The sequence below is a fragment of the Engraulis encrasicolus genome, chromosome 20 (assembly GCF_034702125.1).
Source record: "Engraulis encrasicolus isolate BLACKSEA-1 chromosome 20, IST_EnEncr_1.0, whole genome shotgun sequence".
NCBI classification, from domain to species: Eukaryota; Metazoa; Chordata; class Actinopteri; order Clupeiformes; family Engraulidae; genus Engraulis; species Engraulis encrasicolus.
Window position 1 is genome coordinate 43,395,962 of NC_085876.1, and position 10,513 is coordinate 43,406,474.

At 42.0% G+C, this 10,513-nt stretch overlaps 1 protein-coding gene across 1 annotated transcript in view; it reads left to right on the top strand.

Annotated features, from left to right (window-relative positions):
• Positions 1 to 882: 882 nt before the first annotated feature.
• The window catches only part of LOC134436046 (zinc-binding protein A33-like), an 11,673-nt gene continuing 2,042 nt past the window's right edge, over positions 883 to 10,513 (top strand). The window contains exons 1-5 of the mRNA XM_063185074.1: positions 883 to 1,275; positions 1,382 to 1,477; positions 1,608 to 1,838; positions 2,445 to 2,467; positions 2,553 to 2,671. Of these exons, the coding sequence (XP_063041144.1) occupies positions 883 to 1,275; positions 1,382 to 1,477; positions 1,608 to 1,838; positions 2,445 to 2,467; positions 2,553 to 2,671 (862 nt within the window). The remainder of the gene's footprint in view (positions 1,276 to 1,381; positions 1,478 to 1,607; positions 1,839 to 2,444; positions 2,468 to 2,552; positions 2,672 to 10,513) is intronic.

The window sequence follows — 10,513 nt, forward strand, 5'->3', positions numbered from 1 at the left end:
AATGGATCCCATCCATGTAATGTTTTAAACACAAGGCCTTTTATAAGGTCACAGTGTTTGTACTGTAAATCCAGTTGGCAGGAAGACTTTCTCTGTTACTCTCTTTCTCTCTGTATGTGCACTGACTGAATAGACTGACTTGACATGTTCCTTTTTACACCTTGACCTGATCTGCAGTGACATTAGAGGAGGAGACAACACTGTCAATCAATTATTTTGAGGGATTTGCTGACCTACCTGCTTCCGATTCTCAGAGTCCCTCCCTCTTTGCATCTCCTTCTCCCTCCCCTTCATTTGAGATGAGGAAGTTGAGAGACTAGAATACAGAGGGTGGCTATTTTTCCTGGCAACACTTGAACAGGTATGTGACTCTTTTGATTAAACAGAAGTTATTGTTCTACTGTTGAACTACTTTCAGAAGTAACTGGGGATGCTTTGTATTAACATAGCCTATGTTTAGACTTAAAGCTTTGAGAGTGTTTGTTATTCCACTAAATCAAAAGTGGAAGTAAATGAGGTGCAACAGATGTTAGGTGCTGGTGTTTCATAAGTACTCAAAGTTTGATTCAAAATTGTGGAGCTTTCTTATATTGTTTTTTGTCACATGTTCAAGCTAAGTTGATCTGATATTCCATTTTATGAATTTGTATCATCTGTATGATAAATTAGGTTAACAGCATGCACTCATCTACCTGTATTGTAACACACACGCACGCACTCAAACAGGCACCCAGGCACACATATACTGTACGTAGTTGAATCTAATGGAATGCTGTAGGCTATCCATGGTAATGAATTTCTGTTTTTATCAATGCAGACAATGCAGATTAATCTAATGGAATAGAAATCAATGTGTTTTTGTTTTATTTTGTGAAGGAAACAATGGCATCAAAGCTTGAAGAAGATCTTACCTGTCCTTTGTGCTGTGACATCTACAAGGATCCTGTCATATTGACGTGTGCTCACAGTGTGTGTAAGGCCTGTCTGCAGCAGTTCTGGGAGGGGAAGGGATCCATAGAATGTCCCTACTGCAGGAGGAAATGCTCAAAAGGCGATGTACCCAACATGGCGTTAAGGAACCTGTGTGAGACCTTCCTACAGGAGAGGAGTCAGAGAGCTTCAGCAGGGTCTGAGGTGCTCTGCAGTCTGCACAGTGAGAAACTCAAGCTCTTCTGTCTGGACGATAAAGAGACAGTGTGTTTGGTTTGCAGAGACTCAAAGAAACACAAAAATCACAACTTCAGTCCCATAGATGAAGCCGCACTTGAACACAAGGTGAGAATCTAGTAGTGTAACTGGTGTCCAGTAACCTAACCCCTTTACTAATTTAGCGATTATTATTTTTGATATTGTGGGCTAAAATAGTGATCATTCATTTCAGGAAGAGCTCAAGATCAAATTGCAGCCTTTACAAGAGAAACTGAAGACATTAGAAGAAGTTAAACTCATCTGTGACCAAACTGCAGCTCACATTAAGGTGAGACATGTTCAAAGAAAGACATCCAGAGAAAGACGTTCATTTGAGTGGTTGGAGATTTATTACACATTTACCTGAGTAATTATGACATTCATTTGTGTTGTGTTATTATTACGTATTGTGCTTGTAGACTCAGGTCCATACCACTGAGAAGCAGATCAAGGAGGAGTTTGAGAAGCTTCACCAGTTTCTACGAGATGAAGAAGCATCCAGGATAGCTGCACTGAGGGAGGAAGAGGAGCAGAAGAGTCAGATGATGAAGGAGAAGATTGAAAAGCTGAGCAGAGAGATCTCATCTCTTTCAGGATCAATCAGAGCAATAGAACAGGAGATGGAAGCTGATGATGTCACATTCCTGCAGGTAGGTTACACTCCATCTGTAGGCAATGAGATTATTATTGTGTCTTTGCCTGCCGGAAGGTAGCTTACCTTGGGCTGTCCTGCTGTACGTGAGTCTGTGCGTTTGTTTGTTTGTTTATTTTTTTGTTGTAAATCAGACACACTTGTATGAAACTACTTTCCCATTTGTTAAGCACTTAGTTACCTTGTATGATACAGTGCTATACAAATACAATTATTACTATTATTATTATTATTATTATTATTATTATTATTATTATTATTACTGCATTAGAATCAATGGTTTGGCATTTTAAAACGGGTATACCTCCCAACAGATGAATCTGAATCTCCAAACAGATATAACCAGTAACCTTTTGTCTGTGTTTGTCCATCGGTGGTGAACAGAGCTGTTAGTAAAAAGAAAATCAAAAGATAGCTTCACAGACTGAGCATATTACGGGATAATAAATACACACATACATGCATGTATCTATGTATGTCATTGCTTGTCTGCATAAGTAGGTACAGAGTATTGAGAAGCATGGTATTGATGAATGCAATTCAAATGAATAAAATAAATACATGCAAAACAAGGTGGTTTCAACAATATTCTATTTCTTTCCAGAACTACAAGAGCACAGTGAAAAGGTGAGTGATGTGCCTCCTGTCTCTCTCTTGTCTGTGGTTCTGAACCCAAACCCACAGCAGCACTGACTCCTGAATGTTATTCCAGAGCCCAGTGCACACTGCAGGATCCAGAGAAGCTTTCAGGAGCTCTGATCAATGTGGCAAAGCACCTGGGCAACTTGAAGTTCAGAGTCTGGGAGAAAATGCAGGAGATTGTTCAATTCAGTAAGTAGTACACACACACACACACACACACACACACACACACACACACACACACACACACACACACACACACACACACACACACACCACACACCACACACACACACACACACACAGACACACACACACACACACACACACACACGTCAACATAGGCCTATAGTATGTATGCATTGTATTAATATATTATGCAAATACCCATCCGCAGGTTCACACAAACGTGCTGAAGCCCTGGCACACTCATGGACACCCTTCAGTTCAGTGTTCAGCTCATGTGTGTTACTGTCATTCACATCACCATTCCATAACACTCGTACGGCCGCAGGAGTCGGAATTAAAGTGCTTACTTACAAACAAATCTCCCACGTACCGGGCTCTGCACTGTTCTGTATGTGACCATTTGTTACCCAGATAAACCTGCTGACATCCACATTATCGTCATGGTACGCAGAGGGAAAAAAAATATTTTACTCTCTGGTCCCGCACACTCAGACTTTCGGTTTGACATTAGGTGCAGGAACGGACACCGTCACGGTGCCTTTATTGTTCAGCTTCTGTGTGTTTTCTTCCTCTCTGCAGCTCCTGTTACTCTGGACCCCAACACTGCACGCCCACAACTGATCCTGTCCGAGGATCTGACCAGTGTGAGACTTGGTGAGAAACAGCAGCTGCCTGATAACCCAGAGAGATTTGATCTCGTTCTCTCTGTCCTGGGCTCTGAGGGCTTTAACTCAGGGACACACTGCTGGGATGTGGAGGTTGGGGACAACACATGGTGGCATGTGGGTGTGATGGCAGAGTCTCTCCAGAGGAAGGGAGACTTCACATCCTTGAGTGGGCGGTGGTGTGTGTATTATTGTGATGGTGAATATGGAGCACGTGCCCCACCACAGCCCTCCACTCTCCTCACAGTGAAGAAGAAACCCCAGAGGATCAGAGTGCAGCTGGACTGGGACAGAGGAAAGCTGTCATTCTCTGACCCCGATAATAACACACATTTACACACCTTCACACACACTTTCACTGAGAGAGTGTTTCCATATTTTATTATTGTGTGCAGGGCCGGATTAACACTTTCTGAGGCCCGGGGCTAATTACCCAGATGGGGCCCTTCATATCATGTTCTGACTTTCTGTGATTAATCGCGATTAATCGCATAGCGCGCGAAACCCAAAAATAATAATAAATCATAAATAAAATAAATAATAAATAAAATAAAAATATTTTTAAATTAATAAAATAAAATAATTAATAATAATTTGCATATGTACTGTGTAGATAACCTATGTAGGTCTAATATAATATTCCACAATGGAAATGTAGGCTATTTGCCAACCTATCAGTCTAAATGTAGTAGGCTATATGCATATCCAATGTAGGCCTACTAATGAAACTAATTATTGCAAACAATATTACACTAGGGCTATTTAAGATTGTAGGCTACTGAAACTGATATATTAGAAATCATAAACTCAAATTAGGATGGTCTACATGGGCCTACAAGAAAAAAAAACTTGTCACTTTAAAAAACTATATGTTAAAACGGCTTGCCATAGGCGTGCGGTGCGTCTGTGAGATATGTGCCGCCTTCTCTCACTGTCAAAGACTCCCACCTTCTCTCTTATCTGTCGCTATTTTTAAGGTGTTTCAGCGACTAGAAACTAATTGACTGTCTGTTGGCATTGACAGCAATTACATCTTTCAAAACAATAACGTTGACATGACTAACACTATCTTAAATGCTGACGAAGTTGCCGATGTCGCGAAATCATAGCCTACCATGTTGATGCAGCCTACAATGCACGCGCCGCGCCAAGTAGGCTACGTAGATACCAAAAGGTTGCGTGAGGAATGTAATATCTCGCGGTTCGCTTTTTGATCAGGGCTTTAGTAAGTCCGCGTGGCGTTATTGACAGCTGATAGACAGCCAGCACAACAGTACCCTTTTCATGCTGACCGTACAATAGACTAACCTTGCGAGCTGCAAAGGCGAGCCACATGCTGCTCGAGAGTTGCGCAAGGAGGACCAGAACTGTGTAGCCTACCGAAAAAATCTTTGCTGGTGGTAGCCGCTACAGCTCCACAGGTTGGTTAATTTGGGTGTTTTCTGTAATAATTCTTTGGCTCTTTCCTTTTTTATTTCTACTAATTTTTGCTCCGCTCTCCTGTTTCCTATGGCTCGACATTTTCGCTCGTTTTCTTTTTTTTTTTCTATTATTTTTTGTCATTTGACATTCCGCGACCGGAGGCCCCCCCTAGCGGTGATGCCCGGGGCTGCAGCCCGTTCAGCCCATTCTATAGAGACGGCCCTGATTGTGTGTAATGCCTGTCCTCTGTTGATGCTACCAGTGAAGACCTCTATAAAAGTAGAGCAGCACAAATAGACAAATTGAGCTGCGTGTGTGTGTGTGCGTGTGTGTGTGTGTGTGTGTGTGTGTGTGTGTGTGTGTGTGTGTGTGTGTGTGTGTGTGCATGCATTGATGTAGGACCTGTGCTGTGCTATTGTCATATTGTACTGTATGTTAGAGTCCTTTTTAATTGTCCATAATGTCATTGTAATGGCATGAATTTATTTGACTTTGTTTTAAAACTGTGTCTTAATTACATTTTGTCTTTAATTTCTCTTTCCGGATTAAGATGACCTGGGGCCCCTAGGCTACATGTTGCTGTGGGACCCCCTGGCAAGTAAATTCTGTGACAAATGTACATAGACAGTGTCATAATTACATGCTAGAAATTAAGGATAAGATGTCCACCAACTCTACTCAACATGACAGATGAATTTTTCAATATAGTATCTTGTCATAATTCAACAACTTTTTGCTTTTGACCAATCAGGGCCCCCCTGGAAGGTGGGGGCCCCTAGGCTGCAGCCATATCACACGGACATAGGAGACTAGAGCAAGAAAGCCAGCTGATTGACCATACCCAGTCCAAAAATATCATGGGGGCTATCATAATCCAACAGACAATAACGTCTTCAGGTGTCATTTTTGCAGCCCAAATAATTCAAATATATGTAATTTTGAATTTCTAGTTGAAGTAGCTTGTAATGTTAGTTCACATTTTCCACATGGTTGTACCTTGCCGTTTCTATTGGAGGTAGCTTGCCTACGTGGTGGAGCTAAATGTTAGCTCACTATGTTAGCAAATTACGAGTAGTTCTATCAGTCTTTGGAGCTTTCCCAAAACTACACAAACATGCAGATAGCCAACAACACAAGCGAATCTACACACATCACATTACACGTGGTATGGGAAGGTGGGGGCCCCTAGGCTGCAGCCATATCTAGCCTGTGCATTAATCCAGCCCTGTGTGTGCGTGTCCTCTGGGAGCGTCTACTGTCTCCAACCTGCTGCTCTCCTCATTGAGGTGTGAAGAACTGACTCCACACATAAATATTAGTCTAAATAGTTCTACTGTTCCCCCTCATTGTATTAAAAGGTTTGGGTAAGCCTTTAGGGAAATCATTACACCGTTTAATCCTTTGTTGAACTTTTGACAAATCATCTTCATATTCACATACAAAATGTGTTAACAGTGCTTTTAATAAAACCTACTATTTGCTTTCAAACTCTTGCTATTGTCATTCTGTAGTTCCTTGAAACTCGAGGCCAATTCACTCAACCAAAAAAAATCTTCAGTACGGATCTGCATTCATTTGATACATTCATTCATTTTTGCTTTTAGTGAGGCATTTTTTGAAAAGATGTTGAATCTGTGCAGATTGAGAAAACATCGATAGCTTGAAATAGTGTTCATTATAGTTTTAAAAATAAAAAATAAAGCCTAATGGAAACCCCATGTTTGAAAGCAAAATAGGAGTAGTAAGAGGAGTAGAGAAGAGTAGCCTATAATTTATTACGCGCACGTAAGCTGAGACACACACATGCAGAGACACACAGGCCCACACACCCATTGACATTGAGGGGAGGACCAGGCCAAAATAATCAACAGTCCACTGGGCAAATGCCCTGTGTGCCTTATGGCCAATCCATCCATACGGCGCAGGCTGTGTAGCGTGCATGCTGCTGACTGCGACCCATGCATGTGAAGCATCCTGGTTGGAAATTGTGTCCAGTGACTTTTGCTCTGTATTTATGTCACATGGCATTAAGTCATCACGAGAATAGATTTTCTGCAGCGCAGCCGGGCAGTTACTTTAGAGCAGTCATTTTCGAAGTGGGGGCCCGGGGACCCCTAGGGGGCTGCGAAGGGATTCCAGGGGGTCCGCGGCAGGTTGGCAGAAAAAGTATAGTACAACAAATTAAAGAATTAATTAATTAATGTGCACCAAAATAAACCATAATCAGCTTAACAATGTTAAGAAATGGATAACAATTGAATTACATCTCTGATAGATATCCCAATGGGGCATTGACAAACACTCAGAAAAAAAGAACACATGTAAAGGGGGGCTTGGCTGGAATCTACCGGTATATGGGGGGTCTTGTCATGATAAAGTTTGGGAATCCCTGTGCTGGCATGAGACCTCCTCCATGTCATCAGTAATCTGCCCTGATTCTCTAGTTGATCTCTAGTTGATATGAATTGCGTGTGCTGTTCACATGTTTGTGAAGCAGTTAACGAAGCTGCGTTTTTTATGTCTTTTTGAAGTCACGTTAGATATTTCTGTCCACCTTGCTTACCAGGCATCCAACCTGAGACAGGATTTATCCAAAGGGCTTTTTTATGTCCCCAACAGAGCAACAGTTAATATCTGAGGCATAAACCGGTGCAAAAGCTTTTGCGTCTACTAATTTTGTAGACATTTAAGTGGCTGGGGTCAAAATGACCCCAAGGATCACGGATGTAACCTAAATCTGAGGATAACAGGAGGGTTAACTGTTGGCCAACCAGTTCATGGTTGCATGACCTCAGAGTCGGTATGCAGAAGAGCATCAACGGGGATAAGCAACTGCAGGAGTTGCAAGGTCCGTCTGCAGTTGCATTGATCCAGCGATAGTTTAAAGGATAAATCCGGTGTAAAATGGCTTAAATAGAGTTAAAACTTGATGCTGAGGGCTACCTCTGGCCACATATCTTTCCTCCATATGTGCGCTGCATTGCAAATTCCAAGCACTAGTCAGAATTCCAAGAGCTAGTTGAAATTTGGCTTCTGCTGTGATGGTCCGGCACCGAATTAGCCATCTTAATAAATCTTTCCACCCATTTAGGAGGCTCAAAGTTGCTTAGTACTTCATTCCGTAGAGTCGCAGGGTTGTTAACATGTAAAATGAGGCTTAGAGAACTTTGGTAGCGCACAATTTGTTTAGAAACAATGCCATTCTTACAGGCTGCATAACCGCCAATATAACCTGCGGCAGAGCCAGTTTAACAGTTAGAGACTGTCCAGTGTTTAATTTTTTCACTTTTTCTTATTAAAACTCTTGCCAAAAACCTCTAGAGCAGTGTTTCCCAACCAGGGGTACGTGTACCACAAGGGGTACGCGAGCACACTGCAGGGGGTACTTGGAAAAATATAATTTTAACAAATGCATGGAGCATAGTCACACTGCAATAGAAAAAGTGATGTAAAACATGAGTTAGGGGGTACTCATGGCACAACGAAAAGGCTTAGGGGGTACAGGACACAAAAAATGTTGGGAAACACTGCTCAACAGAACTATATAATTAATATATTTATATATAATATAGGCTGCTACTATGTTTTGTACCTACCTGCTTCTGCCTGTCTGAGTCCCTCCCTCTTCCCCTCTCCCTTGCCCTTCTTTGAGAATGAGGAAGTGAAGGCTAAGGTACAGAAGGCAGCTATTCCTCCGAAGCACTTGAACAGGTACGGTAAGTGACACCTATGCTTGAATAGAAGTAGTTTTTGTTATGTTTCACTGCATGCAGAATGAACTGGGGATATTTATAGTTGAACATTTAGAGTCAAAACTTGGAAAGTGTTTGTTATTTCCACCAAATCAAAAGTGAAAGTAAATGAGCTGGAGTGCTTCATATGAACTCAAACCTTGATTGAAAACTTTGGAATTGTTGCACTGTTTTCTGTCACATGTTGAAACACTGGTGACACTGAAGAAGGCTCTGTGCAGCCGAAACGTCTGTCATGTCAGTCCCTGCAAAGTTAAAATAAAATAAAACCACAAGAAAGAAGAAAAATTGAGTGCGATCCATTCCCTACTACTAGATTACTTCAGAGACGCACCAACAAGACGGAAGAGCGCGGTGTGTGGAAGATAACCGTGTCACATGTTGAAACAAATGTATCTGATGTGCTGTTTTGTAAGAATGAAACTTCACATTTTATGATATGTGATCAGCTTGTGTCATGATTTCATCTAGTGGTCATTGATTGCACTGCAACACATCTCTCTGTCTATCGTTCTGTATCTCTCTCTCTCTCTCTCTCTCTCTCTCTCTCTCTCTCTCTCTCACACACACACACACACACACGCACGCACGCACGCATGCACGCACGCACGCACACACATACACACACACACACACACACACACACACACACACACACACACACACACACACACACACACACACACACACACACACACACACACAGATGCAGATGAACTGTTGAATAGCCCCTCAGCAGTGACCAGTAGTGTCCTCTCATGCATGTGGTGACTATGTTTTACTATTTTGTCTTATGAAGGAGACAATGGCATCAAAGTTCGAAGACGATCTTACCTGTCCTGTGTGTTGTGACATCTACAAGGATCCTGTCATACTGACATGTGCTCACAGTGCGTGTAAGGCCTGTCTGCGGCAGTTCTGGGAGGGGAAGGGATGCAGAGAATGTCCCTACTGCAGGAGGAAATGCTCAAAAGACTTTGATCTACCCAACATGGCGTTAAGGAACCTGTGTGAGACCTTCCTACAGGAGAGGAGTCAGAGAGCTTCAGCAGGGTCTGATGCACTGTGCCTTCAGCATAGTGAGAAACTGAAGCTCTTCTGTCTGGATGATAAAGAGACAGTGTGTTTGGTTTGCAGAGACTCAAAGAAACATAAAAATCACAACTTCAGTCCCATAGATGAAGCATCACTTGAACACAAGGTGAGAATCTAGTAGTGAAAATGGTGTCCAGTAACCTAACCCCTTTACTACAAATGCAATTTAGCAATTATTATTTACTGTGGCCTAAAATAGTGATCATTCTTCCAGGAAGAGCTCAAGATGAAATTGCAGCCTTTACAAGAGAAACTGAAGAAATTAGAAGAAGTTAAACTCCTCTGTGACCAAACTGCTGCTCACATTAAGGTGAGACATGTTTCAGAGAAAGACGTTCACTTGAGGGGTTGGAGATTTATTACAAATTTACCTGAGTAATTATGACATTCATTTGTGTTGTGTTATTGTTATATGTTTTTTTTTTTGTAGACTCAGGTCCATACCACTGAGAAGCAGATCACGGAGGAGTTTGAGAAGCTTCACCAGTTTCTACGAGATGAAGAGGCAGCCAGGATAGCTGCACTGAGGGAGGAAGAGGAGCAGAAGAGTCGGATGATGAAGGAGAAGATTGAAAAGCTGAGCAGAGAGATCTCATCTCTTTCAGAATCAATCAGAGCCATAGAAGAGGAGATGGAAGCTGATGATGTCACTTTCCTGCAGGTAGGTTACACTCCGTCAATGAGATTATTATTGTGCTTTCGCCTGCCGGTAGGTACCTTGGGTTGCCTGTACGTGAGTCTGTGCGGCTCTGACATGTTTAGTTTGTTTGTAATGAACCAGACACATGTATGCACACTGTATGAAATTACTGCAGCAGAGGCATTAGAATCAATGCTTTTGCTATTTTAAAATAATGAGATGTGCCCAATCATGATATCATATATTTTATTTCTGAACTTTCCAACAG